The sequence below is a fragment of the Pseudophryne corroboree genome, chromosome 7 (assembly GCF_028390025.1).
Source record: "Pseudophryne corroboree isolate aPseCor3 chromosome 7, aPseCor3.hap2, whole genome shotgun sequence".
Classification (NCBI taxonomy): domain Eukaryota; kingdom Metazoa; phylum Chordata; class Amphibia; order Anura; family Myobatrachidae; genus Pseudophryne; species Pseudophryne corroboree.
Window position 1 is genome coordinate 507,238,967 of NC_086450.1, and position 24,631 is coordinate 507,263,597.

At 47.3% G+C, this 24,631-nt stretch overlaps 1 protein-coding gene across 10 annotated transcripts in view; it reads left to right on the forward strand.

Annotated features, from left to right (window-relative positions):
• LOC134945852 (uncharacterized) overlaps window positions 1-24,631 on the forward strand; it is a 154,711-nt gene that overhangs the window by 27,486 nt on the left and 102,594 nt on the right. For all 10 annotated transcript variants that reach the window (XM_063935385.1, XM_063935384.1, XM_063935382.1 and 7 more), the window contains exons 6-10: window positions 1,673-1,987; window positions 4,004-4,351; window positions 4,489-4,776; window positions 6,161-6,508; window positions 18,518-18,805. In XM_063935385.1, the coding sequence (XP_063791455.1) occupies window positions 1,673-1,987; window positions 4,004-4,351; window positions 4,489-4,776; window positions 6,161-6,508; window positions 18,518-18,805 (1,587 nt within the window). The remainder of the gene's footprint in view (window positions 1-1,672; window positions 1,988-4,003; window positions 4,352-4,488; window positions 4,777-6,160; window positions 6,509-18,517; window positions 18,806-24,631) is intronic.

A 24,631-nucleotide genomic window follows, 5' to 3' on the forward strand; every position in this document is an offset into this window, starting at 1 on the left:
GGCAGAGGGTGTCAGTGTCTCCATCCATCAAATCTCTCCCCCTTGTGTGTCTCCAGCAACCAAGTCTCTCCCCCTTGTGTGTCTCCAGCACCAAGTCTCTTCCCCTTGTGTGTCTCCAGCAATCAAGTCTCTCCCCCTTGTGTGTCTCCAGCAACCAAGTCTCTCCTCTTGTGTCATCAGCCATCAAGTCTTCCCCCTTGTGTGACTCCAGCAATCTAGGCCCCAACTTATCTCTTTAACAAGCTCTCATAATTTACTTACCTTTGCTGTCTTCCCTCTGCTTCTCTCCTCTGCAGGGCGCTCTGTGCTGTGAATGACGCTGATGTGACCTTAGGGCCACCCTGCTTAGATGCCCTTAGACTTTACCAGGTGCCCCTAGGCTTTTTTCAGATGCCCCTAGGCATTTGCCTATGTCTAGGGAGGCTCTAAGCTGTGAATCCCCCTCCCCTCCTCTCTTGAATGTCCAGGACCTATTCAAATTATTTCTGGTCAATGTAATAGGCAAAACCAGTGCTGGTGGCTGTCAGCAGGGCTGTCATCAGAAATGATGGGGCCCGGGACTGACCCACCAACTGATCCCCCCCTTCCCTGCATTCCCCAAACTACCTTTTGAGGGGCCCGGGTGGTTGTAGTGAGGTTCATGGGACCAGGTCAGCTGCCTGCCTTTGCATCGGCACGCAGCCACGGAGAGACAGAGCCATGGTCATATTCTTAATACAGAGCCAGCTGTGAGCCAATCTGAGCTCACGGACCGGCAGCCAATCAGGAGCTGCGAATAGCTCCAGATTGGCTGCCGGTCCGTGAGCTCCGATTGGCTCACGGCCGGCTCTGTATTAAGAATATGACAGCAGGCCGCGGCTCAGCCTCTGCCTCTGTTCTTCCGTGGCTGCCTGCCGATGCGCAGGCAGGCAACTAACTTGGCCCCCTGATCCACACTACAACCACCCGGGCCCCATCTCACCCCGATCCCGGGACTGGAGTACCCATCATCCCCCCTTGACGGCGGGCCTACCTGTCAGTCATAACATATGTGCATAAACAGAAGCGAATCCTGTGCCTCACCACACATCTGACCCTAAGGATGACATATAAACACAATTTACTAAATGTAATATTTCTTTCTAAATTTCTCATGAAGAAACTTTTGGCCTAGGGGCGGCGTGAAATAAGTTCTGATACTCTATAGAGCGCCGTGATTCCAAAAAGTTTGGGAACCACTTTGCTAGAGTGTAATATCATCACGATGTGCCCCTATGCTGTTATATCCTCAGAGAGGCCGTGTATCCTTGTACCCCTGCTTTGCACTTTGGGGTGCATACTTTTGGTACATTACAGTAAATTCTAAACAACTTGGATGCGTCTCTACAGACAAGTGTCTGCACAGGGCAGATACAGCAAGTGAGTCCCGGAAGAGTGGATGGGCTCTGTACGCCCCCTAATGGCTATATGCGGTACTGTATATTCCCACTTCTCTTGTGTTCCCCTGTGGTAACACCTGTACTCCCACCAAAGAATATCTGTATAAGATCTATCATTACTAGCCAGCTAAGCAGCTCACACACACGCACTGGGCATTGCATAATACTGTTTATGGGCCAGACAATGTTGATCTCCTCTCCCTGTGTCTTTGTACATCGGGAATGTTGGTGGAATTTCTTGTTTGTCGTTACAGGACTTCCGAAGGTGAGGAATATCATGTGCTCCACAGACGGCGCTTTCAGTGTCAACGTGGATCACTTTTACCCTGAAGATATCTCGATAGATTGGACAGTGATCCAACCGCCGCTGGGTTCAAAGGACCTGGAATCCAATCCTATTATCATGCAGAAAAACCAGGACGGGACCTTTAACGCCACCAGCACCTGTGAAAGCGTGAGGGACAAGGTCAATGTAGATGAGCCCTACACGGTGCGAGCTGAGGTGACCCATGAAAAACTGAAACATCCGATACAGAAAGAATGGAAAAGTCAGGAAAGTAATATAAAACGTAAGTGCCTGAAAAAGGAGAGTACTATTATATAGGTTATTATATACACTCAGCACTTCCATATACTGTTCCTAGAGAAAGGGAGCCGGCCAGAGACTCAGGGGGAGATGTATCAATCCTTCTAAAGAGTGGAGAGGTTACCCATAGCAATCAGTCAGCTTTCAAGTTGTATTTGCCAAGTATATTCTATAAAATGATTAGTAGAAGATTGGTTGCTATGGGCAACATCACTCTTCAGAAGGTTTGATACACCTCCCCCCTCAGAACCTTATGTCTCTGTGTGGTTAACATAGGCACCGGGGGGTATTTATTAAGTATCGGATTTGGGGTTTCTGGCAGTTTCGCAATCCGCGGATTTACTAAAGCCCAAACCACAGAAAAATCACACTTTAGAATAGAATAGAACATTGACTCAACATCGATGTTTTTAACAGATATAGAAATGTTTACTTTAGAAATTGATGCACAACTGCTTACAATCCCGCCCAAATAAAGGAAGTGGTTGTGACAGGCGAGATGGCTTCAACAGCTGCTGTTTGACGCACACAGGGTGGTATTCAATTAGCCACAGGGTGTCCCCCACGACTAATTGCAGGCAAAAAGCCCTGCGGCGCAGGGAAAGGCTATTCAATTAAATAGACATTTCCCATGCCAAAAATTCAAATTCCAGAAGTGGAATCCCACTGATTCTGTGCAAACTGCGGAATCAATGTTTTTTTCCCCCCGTGTGCGAACCCCATTTTGTGTTTTTTCTGAGGACATTACCTCGCAGCTCTATGAGCTGCAAGGTCCAGTCCAACTGCGGGGACTCGAGCGGGGCATTCCTCGATACTTGAATACCCCTGATTTTTTAAATAAAATATTAAGTTATAGTCAAATGATTTTATTGAACTAATGATACATTTAAAAAAAATGACTTATATTAAAGGTTTGCTCCTCTTGTCTCTCTTTGTGCAAATTTCTACTGAAATAAACACAATTAACTCAGGGAAAATAAATGTTGGCTTTTGTTGGAACTAAACAATATATTTTTTTCTTTAAAAAGCTCAGTTAAGTATCATTCGAGCGTGTATGTGATGTTTCTTAAGTGTCCTACAAATAATTCCTATCCATTTGATAGATAGACAGTGTCTAGTTAGACAGTCAATAGATAGACACCATATGTTAGATGGACATTAGGTCGACAGGGTCAAAAGGTCGACAGGGTCAAAAGGTCGACATGGAAAAGGTCGACAGGTCAAAAGGTCGACATGGTCAAAAGGTCGACATTGAAAAGGTCGACAGGTCAAAAGGTCGACAGGTCAAAAGGTCGACAGGGTCAAAAGGTCGACATGAAAATGGTCGACATAAAAAAGATAGACAAATGTTGTTGTTTTTTAAATGTAACATGTTTTTGGATTATTTCATACTTTCTCTATCCATGTCGGCATAGAGTTGGTTATAAACCTTGTGGCGAGCGCAGCGAGCCACCGTGCCCGAAGCGTGGCGAGCGAAGCGAGCCCCGCGAGGGTATGCCTTTCTACAACTGGGGGTCCCAGATGACAAAACTATCCACACAAACCAGAAAAATGCAAAAAACATGGTGTCTACCTTTTTCATGTCGACCTTTTCCATGTCGACCTTTTGACCCTGTCGACCTTTTGACCTGTCGACCTTTTCCATGTCGACCTTTTGACCCTGTCGACCTTTTGAGCTGTCGACCTTTTGACCCTGTCGACCTAATGTCCATCTAACATATGGTGTCTATCTATTGACTGTGTAACTAGACACTATCTATCTTTCATACCGGAACCCAAATAATTACCTCTTTTTCAAAAGCTTTCTGGACGGTGGACAAATATGGCTGCCAGTCACAGGATGGCTGTTGCCATGGCTACCACACGGCAGAGTGAAATTAACTAAATATCTTTATTAGCAGTCTGAAGAAATAAACAAAGTAAAAATGTTGCTGTAAATGATGTACAGTAAATGCCCAGCGTCAGCTGAGAACCTTTTCTGTGTTCCCATCAATTGCAGACTTTCTTTCCCGGCCGGTAATGGGGGATATACAGACGCCGGACCTGTTGCTGGAAAAGCAGGCCAAGCTGCAGTGCACGATCTCGCGTTATTACCCGGACAGCCTGACTGTCATGTGGTATAAGAAAGAGAGAGGAAGTATGGCATTAATTCCTATACATGACAGTGATACCAGCAGGTCTCCAGCTCGCAGATCCCAGCCGCAGAGCGATAAAACATTTACCTACACAGCGTGTCTGCTGCTCACCCCATCACTGCAGGACCAGGGAGCAGAGTATATCTGCAGAGCGAAGCATCCCAGCCTGGAGCAGCCGCTGGAGAGAAGTACAGGAGCACTGCAAGTACAGGGTGAGCGGGGATAGCCGGAGGTTTCCTGTCTTTTACCTGTATGTGGTAAACTGTAAGGTGGATTGTGCCTCAGCGTATTAGACAATTTCCCACTAATATTCCATCCAGTATATGTTTTATTTTTCTCTTGTTTTCAGTAAAACCCAAACTCCAGCAGCCAGTCCAGCTGTCCATCAGTGACTCAGGGAAGCTGGTGGGATCTTTAAGTCTCCTGAACTTTTATCCTAAAGACATAAGAGTGACCTGGAGCAGTGGTCCCGCAAAGAATATGCAATCAGAGGAAGCGGTCAGTGAGAACTCAGATGGGACATTTACCATTACCACTAAGTGCAACATTCCTGTAACGGCAACCCCAGCGACAGTGACCTGGCAACACGGCACCATGGAAGCACCAGATCACAGGGAGGTCTCTGTACGGGATCCAGGTGAGACCATGTAATGTTATACACTGTGCAGCAGTATACCAAGGCGCTGAGCAGAAATATACATTTATAGCGGCTGACTAAGGCCAGGCTGCAACCCTCCCAGAACAACACAGCTAACAAACTACAGATAGCGGCGCCCACACATATATACTGTGACGGAATGCGTGAGCCTAGGATAAAACACAGAGCCTAATTTAGACTTGATTGAAGATGTGCAAAAAAATGCACATCTGCGATCAAATTCTTTGAAATGCGGGGGACGTCCAACACAGGGCAAGCCTGCCCCGCATGCCGGATCCAGCTCCCCCTAGCCCCCCCCCTCCCTGCAGACATATCCTCCTGGGTCTGCATTATTGCATCCATTTCTCGGAGCTAATCACACAGCATATTTGCAATGACTCGAGTGGCAAGGGCCATCTGTTTTCTCTAGCATTCATAAGGGATACTGGGGTCTTAGTACGACGGGGTATAGACGGGTCCAAAGGAGCCGGTGCACTTTAAATTTCTTCAACTGGTTGTGCTGGCTCCTCCCCTCTATGCCCCCTCCCTCAGGAGAGGATGCACATTCTGCAGCTCCAGAGCGTTTTACTTCAGTTTCATTTTAAACTTTGTTATTTTCGGTATGTTGTTTGGGCAACGGGTCCCGGGACGCATCGACGCAGGAGCCGTTTACGCAGCCACTGACCCGGTATTCAACCCGAGTATAACACTGCTTTATTCCCGGGTTGAATTACCGGGTCAGGCGACCCAGGATTTCAGCTATGCCCCTTTCACACCGCAAGCTGACCCGTGTCGACCCGGCAATATGCCGTGTCGATACCGGGTTATTTGTTCGGTGTGAAAGGGGTATAAAGTGTCCAACCCGGGTTATTCAACCCTGCATTCATGTAAACGTGCTGATTGGCTGTTCTTTGTGTGCCTTGATGATGTCAGCAGCCTGAGCCCTGCTCCACAGGAGAGAACAGAAAGCATTATCTGCACTTACACCATACTTGCCTACCTGACCCTCTCCATGAGGGAGAAAATGCTCTGTTCCTGGACTTTCCTGGTAATGTATGATTGCCATCACCTGAGTGCCACAGGTTGTCTACCCCTGAGATAAACCAAAAGGAAAGTCAAATCTTATGCCTGGGTAAGGACATATTGTTAGTAATTCTCACCAACGAGCTGTATATGAGATGGAATGGCTAAAGGATCAGTTCCAAATTAGCCTGAAGATAGGCCAGTCGCCTGTGACGCAGCCCTTAGATAGAAAATTGTTACATGTCCGTCACATTAATATTATGTCAATTGATTGATATATTAAACATGACATAATAATATGCTTGAACGCTCTATGACACTTATTGCATCATATTTTGTATTTCCGGGTAATATTTTGTAGATTTTCCATGGCGTCCGAGGATTGAGGATATGACGCCTCTTATCCTGCAGAAGGACACACCCACCACTGTGTCATGTACAGTCTCTGCCTATTTCCCTAACGACCTCAGAGTAACCTGGTTAGAGAAGAGGAAAGGACGAGGTGAAACTGATTGTGCATCGAACAATTGGGTGTACACAATCCCTCCTATAAATCCAGTGAAACAGGCAGATAATTCATGTACCTGCTCCCCTGTCTTATCCTTGAGACCAACATCATACAGTGATGACCTGGAGTATATCTGCCGAGTGGAACATCCCAGCCTGGAAAAGCCGATAGAACAGAGTACTGGACCCGCCAGGGTGAATGGTGAGACAAACCTTTTATATTGAATTATAATAATCCAATCTGTATAACGCAGTATTACATCAAAAATATATGTGCAGATGTATTGCTAAATTAGTGACACCGTCAGGTACACCAAGGAGGGAGGTCACTGATTTCCTGGGCTCGGGCCTGTTGGAGGGTTCCGGGTCAGCCGCTGAGTTAGACAAGTATCCCCTCTACCTGTTTAGTCTTGGTGGCCTCCTTTTCTTTTTCATCCACTAGGGGTCACTGGAGTACTCTTGGGATATAGATGGCTTTAGCAGAACAAAGGCACTGAATATTTAAATTTAGTAACTCTCCTCCCCTCCATATTCCCAGAGTACCTCAGTGTTTTTTCTGTGCTCAAGCAGCAACATGTGTTGTGTGGACCTCCCACACTTACTTTGAATATTTTATTTTTAATTTTTATTTTTACACTTAGGCACATCCCTTCCCAGTTTATTAAGAAACGTGGGTCCGGGATAGTGCCGCTGCATGGAGGCAGCGCATGGCGTGTCGGTCCTCACAAAGAGCACCCTCACAGCCCTCACTACAGGAGACAAGGTATGCTGGGGGGACGGGGCGGTCAGCGCTCGCTGCCGCCCCGCTTAGTGGGGTCCGTGTTTTCTATACACCGCCGCCTGCACCCGCTGCCGATTCAGGCGCCCGCCCCAGCCGCTGTGACACTTCTGTACGGGGCTTAGCGCCCGCCACAGCCGCTCCGACTTAGCCCCTGACAAGAGCCGCTACACCGCCGCTCACACCCGCCGGCCGCACTTCCACAGCAGGGCCGCTCTCCCTGCTATAGAGCGCGCTCCCCGGCTCCCTGCAACCGACATCCGGATTCCAGGTCCCACTCCCTGGCAACCGCTCCCCGCTGAAGACGCAGCGGTACACGGAGCACAGGGGGAGGGGGGAGAAGTCTGCTCACAGGAAGCGTAGCTGCAAGGTCGGGGAAGCTTAGGCATGGGTTATAATATTACACAGGCTGCATGGGTTATAATATTACATATGCTAGCATGGGTTATATTAATAGGCTGTTAAGCCTATATTAAAGGTAAAGTTAGGTACAGGTTATAAAGACGTGTTATAACTTGACCTGTGATTCTAACGGTAAGCATGGCATAGAAGCCATTTTAACCATGCTTCCTGTTTCTTCCTGTTTATGATTCCAGAACGTTCCTGTCCTACATCTCTACTCCACCGGAGGGCGCAGGGGTGTTAGTGGGAATTTGGGATCAGATTTCATATAGTACTGGCCACGTGCACTGCACTTCGGCCATATATATATATATATATATATATATTACACACACCTTAGTAACAATTTTACTGAGTCGTGCAAGTGTCTGGCTTTGTATATTGTATTGTCTGTCTGCATAATGAGTAAGGCACCAGCAAAAACTAAAAAGCAGTTTCACTGCAAGGTCTGTAACAGTGTGTTACCGTATGGATATACCACATGTACAGTATGTTTTGTGAATTCAGCTACAAATACAATTTCCGCTCCGGTCTCAAAGCTGGTTTCATCCCCGGACCCTCCCTGGGCAATGCTAGCAGATGTAATGGCTGGGTTGCGATCAGAATTGTCCGCCGCTCGACACGAGCAAGAAACGGCAAGATCTGAGTCTCGGTTGAGACCTCCAGAACTACCGGAGGGGTCTCAGCCTTGCCAAAGGTCCAAGTCCACTTTGGGTAGAAGGGATACATTTAATTTGTCTTATAATTTACCAGTTTCTGCTATGTTGCATTCTGACGATTCTATGCCAGACCTCACTGCGCAAGATGAGGGTGAGGAGGGCGAATTAGACCAGCAGTCAGATAGTGACGATTTTGACAGCCCAGGCATTGATAATCTCATCAGGGCGGTGCGTCAGTCTCTGAAGTTTACAGAGACTGAGGAGCCTCTGACAAATGATGAAGTCGTATTTACTAAACGACAGAGATCTCCAATGTGTTTTCCTGTTTCGGAATCTCTTAATAAGATGTTAGTAGAAACATGGAAGAATCCGGATAAACGATTTTCTATACCTCGCCGATTCTAGTTACCCATTTCCAGAGTCTGTGACATCTACATGGGAGAATCCACCAATGGTGGATTCGTCTGTGTCAAAACTTGCAAAGAAATTAACCATACCAGTACCAACTGCTACTATGCTTATAGACCCTTCAGACCGTAAGATAGAAGCTATGCTAAAGTCCATGTATATAGCAGCAGGAGTGTTGCTTAGACCTGGGTTGGTTGGCATTTGGCGCTAATGGTATGGATAACAGAACTCAAGTCTACCCTAAATTACGATCACCTTATACTTCTCGCTGATCAAATTTGTGAAGCTGCTGATTATCTATGTACAGCTTCTACTGACGTCTGTCAGCTCAGTTCTCGCCTTTCATCGTCGCTAGTTACTGCACAACGAGCACTCTGGCTGCGTTCTTGGCAAGCGGAGTCAGAGGTCAAAAGAGGTATAGAGGCATTACCTTACGGTGGCGAGAAGTTGTTTGGTCCTGAATTGGACAAATGGATTTTTGAGGCCACGGGAGGAAAGTCTGTTTTCCTACCATTGCCTCCAACGATACCTAGACGGAAATACTCTGGCCCGGCGTTCAAATCCTTTAGACCTCAGCCCTTTCGAGGCTGTGGTAGAGGAACAGCCACGCCTGGTAGACGAGGTCGAGGACGTGGTTTTCAACAAACCAACACCAGTCGTCAGAACACTAAGGTCACCGACAAGCCAGTGGCATGACGGACTCCCAGCCCATCTCGGATCTCCAATTGTCGGAACACGCCTTCAGACGTTCCATTTGGCGTGGTTCCAGACATCCACAGATGGGTGGATCCGCAATTTAGTGTTAAAAGGTTACAAAATAGAGTTCAACTGTCTCCTGCCACTGTGGTTTTTCAAGACAGGACTGCCTGTGTCGAACGACAAGAGGGCGGTTCTGCAAATTGCCATTCAGTCTCTGCTGGATTCAGCAGTTTTTATTCCGGTCCCTGTACACCAACAAGGTCAGGGTTATTATTGCAGTCAGTTTGTGGTACCAAATCCGGATGGCTCGGTCAGACCAATATTGAACTTAAAGGGCCTCAATCAGTACGTCACTTACTACAGATTCAAGATGGAATCTCTGCGGTCAGTAATTGCAGGTTTAGAGCCACAGGAATTCATGATTGCACTGGATCTCAAGGATGCGTACTTACACATTCCGATTTGGCCACCTCATCAGAGGTTCTTGCTGTTGCGATACGGCAGAACCATTACCAGTTTCAGGCTCTACCGTTTGGCCTCTCGCCAGCGCCTCGGGTTTTCACCAAAGTGATGTCTGTGATGATAGCTCATCTCAGATCCCTGGGAGTGATCATAGTTCCATACTTGGACGATCTGCTCATCAAAGCTCCGTCTCAACAGATGCTCCTCCAACATGCGTTGATGACGTACAATGTACTAGTTCAGCACTGTTGGATTGTCAACTTCAAGAAATCACATCTAATTCCGTCTCAACTACTTCAATTCCTAGGTATGATTCTCGATACGGTAGATCAAAGAATTTACCTACCAGAACAGAAAGTACAGATTATTCGTCATCTGGTACAATTAGTGCTCAAGCCACGCACAGTCTCGGTCCATTTGTGCATTTGCCTATTAGGCATAATGGTGGCGGCTTTCGAAGCGCTCTAGTTGGGAAGATTTCACTCACGTTATTTTCAACGGGATGTGCTTGCACAGTGGTCGGGCGCGCATCTGCAGATTCACCATAGGGTGAGGTTGTCTCCACAGGCCAGAGTATCTCTACTCTGGTGGCTCAAAGTACACAATCTAACCGCAGGGAAACGGTTTGGTGCCTGGAATTGGATAATTCTAACGACGGGCGCGAGTCTCAGAGGTTGGGGAGCTGTAGTTCAAAATTGTCAGCTCCAGGGTCTCTGGGCAGATCACGAAAGATTGCTGTCTATAAATGTCCTAGAACTCCGGGCAATTTACAATGCGCTACGACAAGCAGTGCACATGCTTCGGTCTCAGACTGTCCAGATGCAGTCAGACAACGCGACGGCAGTCGCGTACATCAACAAATAAGGAGGAACGAGAAGCCGCATGGCAATGCGGGAAGTAGCTCGAATCCTCAATTGGGCCGAACATAACCAAGTGATATTGTCGCAGTGTTCATTCCGGGAATGGACAACTGGGAGTCGGATTATCTAAACCGTCGGGATTTTCATCCAGGAGATTGGTCATTAAATCCAGAGGTGTTTCACATGTTGGTCCAGAGGTGGTGTTACCCTCAAGTGGATTTGATGGCATCTCACCACAATCACCAAACACCCCAGTATGTGTCCAGAACGCGAGATCCAAAGGCAGTGGCGGTGGATGCTCTCACAATCGCGTGGCCGTACAGCCTCGTGTATCTGTTTCCACCGTTTCCGCTGCTCCCTCTGTTGCTAAAATGGATCAAAACAGAGTCCGTCACAGTCATACTAGTGGCGCCTCATTGGCCTCGGTGAGCTTGATTCTCGGATCTCCAAGGACTACTCGCAGACAATCCTTGGCCGCTCCCGCCACATCCAGACCTGTTACAACAGGGTCCGTTCCTTTACCCCGGTTTAGCGCGGCTGCGTTTGACGGGGTGGCTGTTGAGATCGCCCTCTTAAGAAGAGAGGGCATTCCAGAATCGGATATACCAACCATGTTACGTGCTAGGAAGTCAGTTACGGCGGCTCATTATTACAGAATTTGGCGTGCCATTATAGCTTGGTGTGAGGCTCGGAATTTCCGACGTCATCTTTCAAGTTATCCCGTCTTTTGTTATTTCTACAGACGGGGTTAGATGGAGGACTGCGTTTATCTACACTGAAGGTGCAGGTATCTGCTTTGTCAATTTACTTTCAAGAAGATTGGCTCTATTGCTGTCTGTACACACTTTTTTCTGCAAGGTGTCCTCAGAGTACAGCCTCCATTCATTCCACCTACAGCGCCATGGGACTTGAATCTGGTTTTATATTTTCTACAGTCTTCATATTTTGAACCCTTACAACAAGTGGATATTAAGTTTCTCACTTGGAAAACAATTTTTCTCTTAGCCTTAGCTTCGGCAAGGCGTGTTTCAGATTTGGGTGCCTTGTCATGTGTCAGGTTTGTCAGGATTCAGATTTAGTCTGTTCCCGGAGGGGGCACTAGTGGGTCAGTGTTGGAATGAAGTATGAGACGTGGAGGTTGCATAAAGAGTCCTGCGTTGAGGTTTATTAAACATAAAAGTCACAGAGAAATAATATAGCAGTGGATGATAACTTAGAACTGGCAGTAACAGATGAAATAATAAGCAGTAACTGAATCCAAGGTAATAATCAAAAGTCTCTGGCAAAACAAATATAGAAGATAACTTGATGACTGAATGCAAATGGTTTCAAGCAAAGCAAAGTCTCTGGTAACAAACGTAGAATATTTTGGTAACTGGATGCAAATGGTTTAAAGCAAAGCAAAGTCTCTGGTAACAAACGTAGAATAATTTGGTAACTGGATGCAAATGGGTTAAAGCAAAATAAAGTCTCTGATAACACAAATGAGGAATGAAGGTAACTTGATAACTGGATGCAATACACAGAATGGAATGCTGGTAACAAGGTGCTTAGATTAGGCAAAGGATAACACCTGAGGAGAGTCTTACTGCTGTTGAACTGTGGCTGGAGTCTGGAGCAAGCAGGAGAAATGCAGAATGATATATGGAATGAAATGATGAGAGGAACCACTGGAGACTGGAACACGGGGAACCACTGGAGACTGGAACACGGGGAACCACTGGAGGCTGGAACACGGGGAACCACTGGAGGCTGGAACACGGGGAACCACTGGAGACTTGACACACCAAATGTGACTCATTGTCCAAGGCAATGTGAATGAGCTAGGAACTGGAGTTTATACACCTTGCTCTGTGATGATAGGATGAATCTCTGTGAGAACACACCCTCCAGGATTGGGTGCCCAGATCAGCTGAGAATTAACTGGAGATGGTGATTAACTGGGAGAATGATTCTGTAGACAGTTAATGCAATGCACTGCTGGTTGCTGGCTGGGATCAGTAGTGCACCGGGAGTTAATGCTGGTTAACTAGAATCACTGTGTACTCCAGGCTGCTGGCTGAAACCAGTGATTACCAAACGATAGAACTGCTTAGGTGGAGCACAGTGAGCTGTGGGCTGCAGGAGACTGAAGACTGGAACTGCTGGGACCTGTAGTTCCACAGGTCCAATTCACAGGGAATACTCTGAAAACAGAGGACTGAAGCCAGGAGACGCCTGTTCACTGGAAGTGATGCAATGGAGAATGTGGATTCCTGACAGTACCCCCCCTTTTATGGGTGGGCACCGAACACCCACGCTGGAACTTGGAGGATCCCTGAAAAAGAGCTTAGGAATACACAAAAGCAGAGGTCCTCAAAAGTCTTCCCAACTTTCATCTTCAGAACAAGTAGACCATTCATAGTCATTTGAGACAGAATTTTCTTCCTGGGAGAAGGCATAACTCGGAAGGATAGAACCCCCCATAAAGTAACTTGAGTCGTCATCAACAAACTCACTTTCAGAGGTGTTGCTGTAGGATGGAGACACGGGAGTATATGCAACTTTCAAATCTGAAGTCTGAGAACCTTGTCTTGACTTTACAGCTTGGAAATCTTTAATAGCTTGGTCTAATGTATCCTGATCTTGCACAGACAGAGATGTTGGAGAGGATTTAGCGGTAGACAAACGGTTGACAAATTGGCCAGAATGCCCAGATGACTCTGAATGCATAAACTTTGGAGCAAACTCCTGTTTTACGGCTTCGCAGAAAGCGGGAAGATCACTCAGTAACGGATCTTTAGATTCAATGAGAGGATTCGCCCAGTCCAGTGCTCTACCTTTGAAGAACAGGAGGAAGTATCTGATTGCATTGGCTGGAGAAATAGTCACTGAAGGTTCAGACTCAGTAAAAGCGAGGTATTGACTCGCCACTGCACGAAACTGAGCATAGTCACCATCAAAGTAGACTGGAGCTTTTGTATCTGGTGGACACTTGGAAGGCTGAATGTCAGTTGAAGTCTCGGAAGACCATGTCGGACACTTGAGAGTAGAGGACTGGAATAAGCATTCAGAAGCAGGAGTAGAATCAACTTGAAATGCTCGAGGGTGGAGAGAGGACGTCATCTCCTGGATTGACTGACGGGAATTCTCTGCCGAGGTTGACAGAACGCTAGAAGCTTCATCTTGGGGTGATATGCGTAGAGCCTCCATCTGGATTGAGGCAACTGCAATATCTGAAAGAACTGTAGACTCTGGACATAGTGACAGGAGTTGCTTACTTGAAACACTGGAGAGAACCACACCGGGTTCAGAGGAACTGGAATCGGCAGGAACTGACGACAACTTTGGACAAACGGATGGAACAGGGATTTGTCCAGGACTACTTGAGTTGACTTGAACTGTAAGAGGCTGATCTGGACAGACGGATGGGACCGGATTGGGTCCAGATAAGCTTGAACCGGCTGGAACCGCAGGAGTCTTCGGACTGACGGATAGAACCGGATTTGATACAAAGAGACTGGAATCGGCTGGAACCGAAGGAGTCCTCGGACTGACGGATAGGACCGGATTTGATCCGAGGATACTGGAATCGGCTGGAACCGAAGGAGGTAGCTCAGTATTGGAAACAGAGCTACTCGGGCTGGCTGGAACCAGAGGAGGCTGATCCGGACAGACGGATGGGACCGGATTGGGTCCGGAAGAGCTCGAAGCGACAGGAACCGGTGTAGTCCTCGGACTGACGGATAGGACCGGATTTGATCCGAGGATTCTGGAATCGGCTGGAACCGAAGGAGGTAGCCCATCATTGGAGCCACTCAGGCTGGCTGGAACCAGTGGAGACTTTGGACCGACGGCTGGAACCGGGCTAGGTCCATTGACACTTGACTCTGTATAGACAGAATCCGGATGTTCTGATGATCCCTTTTGGAGTGGTACTGAGCTGGTAGCACTCTCTGAAGTTGGCAAACAAAAGTTCATGTCTGTATCTGTGGCTTTAAGAATTCCTCCTGGGATCTTGGCCCTGGATTCCTCACTTGAGGATGAAACTCCAAAGACCCCTCCTGGGGTTAATAGATCAGACACACTTCTTTGAGTTGCATGCCCGGATGCCACTTCTGGAACCTGAACATCAGATACCCCTACTGGGGTCACAACATCAGATGCCCCACCTGGGGCTGTAGAGACAGACGCCCCTTCTCGGGCTGAAGGCACGGATGCCCCTTCTCGGGCTGTAGACACGGACGCCCCTTCTCGGGCTGTAGGCACGGACGCCCCTTCTCGGGCTGTAGACACGGACGCCCCTTCTCGGGCTGTAGGCACGGACGCCCCTTCTCGGGCTGTAGGCACGGACGCCCCTTCTCGGGCTGTAGGCACGGACGCCCCTTCTCGGGCTGTAGGCACGGACGCCCCTTCTCGGGCTGTAGGCACGGACGCCCCTTCTCGGGCTGTAGGCACGGACGCCCCTTCTCGGGCTGTAGGCACGGACGCCCCTTCTCGGGCTGTAGGCACAGACGCCCCTTCTCGGGCTGTAGGCACAGACGCCCCTTCTCGGGCTGTAGGCACAGACGCCCCTTCTCGGGCTGTAGGCACAGAAACTACTTTAGTTATGGGTAACATAGATAGTCTCTGTTGATTTCTGAACTTGGGATTGGGTCTATTTGTCACAGGACCCCAATCGTAGACTTTTTGGACACTCCTGTCCGGGGTAAAGGAACTTGAAACTGTAGAGGATACGTTGGAAGGTTTGCAGGTGAAAACACTGTGATGCTGGGACCTGTCACCAACTTTTGAGTTGCGGAAGGAACAGTCCTTAATAAGATGACTAGAACTCCCACAGTAAAAGCAGAGGTGAAGCTGCCTGCGATGGCGGCGTTCAGCTTCCGTGAGTTTGGAGCGCGGGTAGCTCTGGAATCTGCCCTCTCTCTGCATAGGAGGAGAGACTTGAGTTTGTAGGAAGCTTGACACGGAGGTCGCACTAGTCTCAATACATTGAGCAGGACTCTTCACTGTATTTAAAGCACCACCTAGGATTTCTGGTATGATTGGAATGATTCTTGATAGCAGATTTTGAAGTTGTTCCAATAAATAACAAAGAGTGTTTATAAGTTCAGGTTTTACAGCAGAAGACAGAGGAGTCCTGAAATTTGCAAAGGAGGAAGTCGCCCTCTCAGTAGAATCAGTTGTGAAGGGTGTACCATAGGGCTGACTTGAGCGAGGTCCACCTACAGGAACAAATTGTGCAGAGGAAGTTGGAATAACTGGAACAGGAGTGACTTGAACAGGAAGATCAGCAGAACTTGGAAGGGATTGCTGCAAGGTATCCAAACGGGTAGACATTCCCTGTAGAAACAGGATCACTTGTTGTTGTGCTGCCTCATAGCCATTGAGTCGTGATACCAAACTCTGGAGTGACCCTGACCCCACACTCTGACCACCGTCCGGGTCCATGGGCCTTGGACAAACTGTCAGGTTTGTCAGGATTCAGATTTAGTCTGTTCCCGGAGGGGGCACTAGTGGGTCAGTGTTGGAATGAAGTATGAGACGTGGAGGTTGCATAAAGAGTCCTGCGTTGAGGTTTATTAAACATAAAAGTCACAGAGAAATAATATAGCAGTGGATGATAACTTAGAACTGGCAGTAACAGATGAAATAATAAGCAGTAACTGAATCCAAGGTAATAATCAAAAGTCTCTGGCAAAACAAATATAGAAGATAACTTGATGACTGAATGCAAATGGTTTCAAGCAAAGCAAAGTCTCTGGTAACAAACGTAGAATATTTTGGTAACTGGATGCAAATGGTTTAAAGCAAAGCAAAGTCTCTGGTAACAAACGTAGAATAATTTGGTAACTGGATGCAAATGGGTTAAAGCAAAATAAAGTCTCTGATAACACAAATGAGGAATGAAGGTAACTTGATAACTGGATGCAATACACAGAATGGAATGCTGGTAACAAGGTGCTTAGATTAGGCAAAGGATAACACCTGAGGAGAGTCTTACTGCTGTTGAACTGTGGCTGGAGTCTGGAGCAAGCAGGAGAAATGCAGAATGATATATGGAATGAAATGATGAGAGGAACCACTGGAGACTGGAACACGGGGAACCACTGGAGACTGGAACACGGGGAACCACTGGAGGCTGGAACACGGGGAACCACTGGAGGCTGGAACACGGGGAACCACTGGAGACTTGACACACCAAATGTGACTCATTGTCCAAGGCAATGTGAATGAGCTAGGAACTGGAGTTTATACACCTTGCTCTGTGATGATAGGATGAATCTCTGTGAGAACACACCCTCCAGGATTGGGTGCCCAGATCAGCTGAGAATTAACTGGAGATGGTGATTAACTGGGAGAATGATTCTGTAGACAGTTAATGCAATGCACTGCTGGTTGCTGGCTGGGATCAGTAGTGCACCGGGAGTTAATGCTGGTTAACTAGAATCACTGTGTACTCCAGGCTGCTGGCTGAAACCAGTGATTACCAAACGATAGAACTGCTTAGGTGGAGCACAGTGAGCTGTGGGCTGCAGGAGACTGAAGACTGGAACTGCTGGGACCTGTAGTTCCACAGGTCCAATTCACAGGGAATACTCTGAAAACAGAGGACTGAAGCCAGGAGACGCCTGTTCACTGGAAGTGATGCAATGGAGAATGTGGATTCCTGACATCATGCAAGCCACCGTATTTGGTGTTTCATGATGACAGAGCGGAACTTCGGATGAATCCCGCTTTCTTGCCAAAGGTAGTGTCATCTTTTCACATCAATCAACCAATAGTAGTTCCTGTGTTAACAGAAGATTCTGGAACTTTGGATGTGGTACGCGCACTACGCGTTTATGTATCCCGAACGTCTACAGTTCATAAGAGGGATACGTTGTTTGTTCTCTATGATGCTGCCAAGATGGGTTGGCCAGCGTCTAAACAAACCTTATCCAGATGGATAAAACTGACCATACGTCAGGCTTACCTTCATGCTAGGTTACAGCCGCCTACATCAGTAACAGCTCATTCCACACGTTCTGTGGGAACTTCATGGGCAGCTGGTCATGGGGCTTCTACGACGCAGCTTTGCCGTGCAGCTACATGGTCATCAGTGCACACGTTTGTGCGCTTTTACAAGTTTAATACGTTTGCGGCATCAGCATCTAGCTTTGGCCGCCTAGTGTTACAGGTGCCAAACAGCTCTCCCACCCACGGGGGAAACTTTGGTACGTCCCAAGAGTACTCCAGTGACCCGTAGTGGATGAAAAAGAAAATAGGATTTTGGTACTTACCAGGTAAATCCTTTTCTTTGAATCCATAGGGGACACTGGACGCCCATCCAGAGCAGTTTTACCTGGTTTGTGGTAAGTTCAGTGGATCTTATGGTAACACATTCTCACCAACTGGTTCAAATTTTCAAGTTCTATTGGTTATGGTGTGAACTGTTTAGTTGTCAGTCACGTTATGTGTCAACTTTATTGTTGTCCGTTATGTTATATGTAATTCTCCATTGTCAACCTCTCTATCGCTCCTGTTCGGCTCAGTAAAAAACACTGAGGATATGGAGGGGTGGAGAGTTCTAAATTTAAATATTCAGTGCCTTGTTCCTGCGGAAGCCGTCCATATCCCAAGAGTACTCCAGTGCCCCCTATGGATTCAAAGAAAAGGATTTACCTGGTAAGTACCAAAATCCTATTTTCTTCTCCCTGGTTTCATCTTCTATTGGAGTATGTTCTTCCCGATATATCCTGGATACCAGATGTCCCAAAAAAAAGGGTACAAAACAATGTAAAAACATCAGAATGTAAGGAAGGGCGTGACTTGTGGGGACGTTCCATAAATATATATCTACACACACACATCAATGTTGATAGCTGTAATAGCTTCCAATGGTGATTCAAATAAATACTTTACTGACGTAGTGTAATATGTTTTTATTATACTGTATTTCATTTCCCCCCTTTTATTCCTAGTGCCGCCGCAGGTGGGAGATGGAGTGAAATTAACCCTCTGTGCACCCGATCGTGTGCTGTGTTCCTTGAGTTTAGTGAAATTCTACCCCCAAAATATTGACATTACATGGACCCGTGGAAGCCGGACGTTACCTTCCACCAAAAAAGTAATTCAGACTAATGACGAAAAAATGTTTGATGCGATCAGCGAGTGCACGGTTCCCTGGGATTATTTGAGTTCTCAAGTGCGGGTAACCTGGAGTCACGAGTCCCTGACGGGTCAGCAAGAGAGAGATGTCGACAAAAAAGGTACTACAGTATATACCGTATAACAATGACAGTGCATTATCACACTATTACCTATTCTGGTTGGTTTTCCATCTTTATATACACCCTCCTGCAATTGTGACTAAATACTTTGCATTTCTGAATTACTTTGTCTTCCTTCTATGCTTTTTATGCACGTCTTTATATCATGAGACAATGGGGGCGTTTATAAAAGTATTACACCCAATAACTGTGAGAAATAGAGCAGCAGTAAATGAGGGGCAAAACCACCTACAGGCATAAGAGTTACACTGGAGGTTGTATAAAGGCCCCTGAATAGCACATGCCACTTGTTCTATGCCAGGCCTGACTGGTAGTGGGGCACGTGCCAGTCTTTCCTTTGCTACGAAGCCCACAGTGTGTCCAGGCCTGGTTGTAAGGCCACAAATATCTCTATCACTGTTGAGAACTCAGCAATCATCCCTACCCCACAAGCTCGCTGCCTAGGTGTCATTCTTGACTCTGAACTGTTCTTTGTTCCCCACATTCAATCTGTCTCAAGATCATGTTACATACATCTAAGAAACCTATCCATAATACGACCATATCTTACACAAGACACAGCAAAAACTCTAATCCATGCTCTCATCATCTCCCGCATTGATTATTGTAATAGTCTCCTGACCAGTCTTCCCAAACATAGGCTCTCACCACTACAATCCATTCTGAATGCAGCTGCGAGGCTAATCTTCCTCGCTAGACGTTCATTATCTGCAGATCCGCTCTGTCAGTCCTTCCATTGGTTACCGGTATTCTACCGTATTCAATATAAAATACTTTTACTGACATACAAGGCTATTAACTAAACTGCACCAACGTACATCTCTTTACTCATCTCACAATATCTCCCTACCCGACCTCTCCGCTCTGCACAAGATCTACGTCTCTCATCCATACGCATTACTCGCTCCCACTCAAAATCTCAGGACTTTATCCAGGCCTCACCCACTCTGTGGAATGCCCTCCCACGCACAATAAGACTCACCTCTAGTCTATAAACCTTCAAACGTTCCTTGAAAACTCACCTCTTCAGGCAAGCCTATCAAATTCCAGATCCACCCACATAACCTTCACTGTCTCCTATCTACCTACATCCTCTCTGTACAGTACACATAACATCACATATTTTGTCTTTCTTTACTCTCACACCCTCCTGACCCTTGGCCAACACTGCTGGGTGATCATATCATACAAGCCTATTAGAACCTTTGCAATCTGGTGGATCATTATGCAATAGATAGCGCCTACACCTGTGTATATATTCCTATTTCCCTATAGAGTGTAAGCTTGCGAGCAGGGCCCTCTTACCTTTATGACCGTCTGATACTACCCAGTTGTTCTATCACTGTTTTTCCAATTGTAAAGCGCAACGGTATATGCTGCACTATGTAATACACTGTTAATCAGATTACTTACTGGGAATAAGACACCAGATACAATATAGAATATTTTATTCCTTTATTGTTACAAATATATGATAGTAGCAGCAACATCCTAACACAGTGTTTTTAAAACACTATTTCTCTATCGTCCTAGTGGATGCTGGGGTTCCTGAAAGGACCATGGGGAATAGCGGCTCCGCAGGAGACAGGGCACAAAAGTAAAGCTTTCCGATCAGGTGGTGTGCACTGGCTCCTCCCCCTATGACCCTCCTCCAAGCCAGTTAGATTTTTGTGCCCGGCCGAGAAGGGTGCAATCTAGGTGGCTCTCCTAAAGAGCTGCTTAGAGAAAGTTTAGCTTAGGTTTTTTATTTTACAGTGAGTCCTGCTGGCAACAGGATCACTGCAACGAGGGACTTAGGGGAGAAGAAGTGAACTCACCTGCGTGCAGGATGGATTGGCTTCTTGGCTACTGGACATCAGCTCCAGAGGGACGATCACAGGTACAGCCTGGATGGTCACCGGAGCCTCGCCGCCGGCCCCCTTGCAGATGCTGAAACATGAAGAGGTCCAGAATCGGCGGCAGAAGACTCCTCAGTCTTCTAAAGGTAGCGCACAGCACTGCAGCTGTGCGCCATTTTCCTCTCAGCACACTTCACACGGCAGTCACTGAGGGTGCAGGGCGCTGGGAGGGGAGCGCCCTGGGAGGCAAATGAAAACCTATTTGGCTAAAAAATACCTCACATATAGCCTCCGGGGCTATATGGAGATATTTAACCCCTGCCAGAATACACTAAAGAGCGGGAGACGAGCCCGCCGGAAAAGGGGCGGGGCCTATCTCCTCAGCACACAGCGCCATTTTCCTTACACAGCTCCGCTGGTCAGGACGGCTCCCAGGTCTCTCCCCTGCACTGCACTACAGAAACAGGGTAAAACAAGAGAGGGGGGGCAAAATAGTGGCAAAAATTATATTATAAAAGCAGCTATACAGGGAGCACTTATTATAAGGCTATCCCTGTCATATATAGCGCTTTTGGTGTGTGCTGGCAAACTCTCCCTCTGTCTCCCCAAAGGGCTAGTGGGGTCCTGTCTTCGTTAAGAGCATTCCCTGTGTGTCTGCTGTGTGTCGGTACGTGTGTGTCGACATGTATGAGGACGATATTGGTGTGGAGGCGGAGCAATTGCCTGTAATGGTGATGTCACTCTCTAGGGAGTCGACACCGGAATGGATGGCTTATTTAGGAAATTACGTGATAATGTCAACACGCTGCAAGGTCGGTTGACGACATGAGACGGCCGACAAACAATTAGTGCCGGTCCAGACGTCTCAAAAACACCGTCAGGGGTTTTTAAAACGCCCGTTTACTTTAGTCGGTCGACACAGACACAGACAGGGACACTGAATCCAGTGTCGACGGTGAATAAACAAACGTATTCCTTATTAGGGCCACACGTTAAAGGCAATGAAGGAGGTGTTTCATATTTCTGATACTACAAGTACCACAAAAGAGGGTATTATGTGGGATGTGAAAAAACTACCGTAGTTTTTCCTGAATCAGATAAATTAAATAAAGTGTGTGATGATGCGTGGGTTCCCCCCGATAAAAAATTATGGGCGGTATACCCTTTCCCGCCAGAAGTTAGGGCGCGTTGGGAAACACCCCTTAGGGTGGATAAGGCGCTCACACGCTTATCAAAACAAGTGGCGGTACCGTCTATAGATAGCTGGTCCTTGAGGACGGCCCTGACAGGAGGCTGGAAAATATCATAAAAAGTATATACACACATACTGGTGTTATACTGCGACCAGCGATCGCCTCAGCCTGGATGTGCAGAGCTGGGTGGCTTGGTCGGATTCCCTGACTAAAAATATTGATACCCTTGACAGGGACAGTATTTTATTGACTATAGAGCATTTAAAGGATGCATTTCTATATATGCGAGATGCACAGAGGGATATTTGCACTCTGGCATCAAGAGTAAATGCGATGTCCATATCTGCCAGAAGATGTTATGGACACGACAGTGGTCAGGTGATGCAGATTCCAAACGGCACAAAGGTGTATTGCCGTATAAAGGAAGAGGAGTTATTTGGGGTCGGTCCATCGGACCTGGTGGCCACGGCAACTGCTGGAAAATCCGCCGTTTTTACCCTAAGTCACATCTCTGCAGAAAAAGACACCGTCTTTTCAGCCTCAGTCCTTTCGTCCCTATAAGATCATATCTGCCCAGGGATAGAGGAAAGGGAAGAAGACTGCAGCAGGCAGCCCATTCCCAGGAACAGAAGCGTTCCACCGCTTCTGACAAGTTCTCAGCATGGCGCTGAGACCGTACAGGACCCCTGGATCCTACAAGTAGTATCCCAGGGGTACAGATTGGAATGTCGAGACGTTTCCCCTTCGCAGGCTCCTGAAGTCTGCTTTACCAAGGTCTCCCTCCGACAAGGAGGCAGTATGGGAAAAAATTCACAAGCTGTATTCCAGCAGGTGATAATTAAATTACCCCTCCTACTACAAGAAAAGGGGTATTATTCCACACTATATTGTGGTACTGAAGCCAGAAGGCTAGGTGAGACTTATTCTAAAAAAATTTTTTTGAACACTTACAAAGGTTCAAATCAAGATGGAGTCACTCAGAGCAGTGATAACGAACCAGGAAGAAGGGGACTATATAGTGTCCCGGGACATCAGGGATGCTTACCTCTATGTCCCAAATTTGCCCTTCTCACTAAGGGTACCTCAGGTTCGTGGTGCAGAACTGTCACTATCAGTTTCAGACGCTGCCGTTTGGATTGTCCACGGCACCCCGGGTCTTTACCAAGGTAATGGCCGAAATAATGATTCTTCTTCGAAGAAAAGGCGTCTTAATTATTCCTTACTTGGACGATCTCCTGATAAGGGCATAGTCCAGGGAACAGTTGGAGGTCGGAGTAGCACTATCTCGGATACTGCTACAACAGCACGGGTGGATTCTAAATATTCCAAAATCGCAGCTGATCCCGACGACACGTCTGCTGTGCCTAGGGATGATTCTGGACACAGTCCAGAAAAAGGTGTTTCTCCCGGAAGAGAAAGCCAGGGAGTTATCCGAGCTAGTCAGGAACCTCCTAAAAACAGTGCATCATTGCACAAGGATCCTGGTAAAAATGGTGGCTTCCTACGAAGCAATTCCATTCGGCAGATTTCACGCAAGAACTTTTCAGTGGGATCTGCTGGACAAATGGTCCGGATCGCATCTTCAGATGCATCAGCGGATAACCCTATATCCAAGGACAAGGGTGTCTCTCCTGTGGTGGTTATAGAGTGCTCATCTTCTAGAGGGCCGCAGATTCGGCATTCAGGATTGGATGCTGGTGACCACGGAGCCCAGCCCGAGAGGCTGGGGAGCAGTCACACAAGGAAAAAATTTCCAGGGAGTGTGATCAAGTCTGGAGACTTTTCTCCACATAAATATACTGGAGCTAAGGGTAAATTTATAATGCTCTAAGCTTTGCAAGACCTCTGCTTCAAGGTCAGCCGGTATTGATCCAGTGGGAAAAACATCACGGCAGTCGCCCACGTAAACAGACAGGGCGACACAAGAAGCAGGAGGGCAATGGCAAAAACTGCAAGGACTTTTCGCTGGGCGGAAAATCATGTGATAGCACTGTCAGCAGTGTTTCATCCCGGGAATGGAAACTGGGAAGCAGACTTCCTCAGCAGGCACGACCTCCACCCGGGAGAGTGGAAACTTCATCGGGAAGTTTTTTCCACATGATTGTAAACCGTTGGGAAATACCAAAGGTGGACATGATGGCGTCCCGTCTGAACAAAAAACGGGACAGGTATTGCGCCAGGTCAAGAGACCCTCAGGCAATAGCTGTGGACGTTCTGGTAACACCGTGGGTGTACCAGTCGGTGTATGTGTTCCCTCCTCTGCTTCTCATACCTAAGGTGCTGAGAATTATAAGACGTAGAGGAGTAAGAACTATACTCATGGCTCCGGATTGGCCAAGAAGGACTTGGTACCCGGAACTTCAAGAGATGCTTACAGAGGTCTTATGGCCTCTGCCGCTAAGAAGGGACTTGCTTCAGCAAGTACCATGTCTGTTCCAAGACTTACCGCAGCTGCGTTTGTCGGCATGGCGGTGGAAAGCCGGATCCTAAGGGAAAAAGGCATTCCGGAAGAGGTCATTCCTACCCTGGTCAAAGCCAGAAAGGAGGTGACCGCACAACATTATCACCACATGTGGCGAAAATATGTTGCGTGGTGTGAGGCCAGGAAGGCCCCACAAAGAAATTTCAACTCGGTCGTTTCCTGCATTTCCTGCAAACAGGAGTGTCTATGGGCCTCAACTTGGGGTCCATTAAGGTTCAAATTTCGGCCCTGTCGATTTTCTTCCAGAAAGAATTGGCTTCAGTTCCTGAAGTCCAGAAGTTTGTCAAGGGAG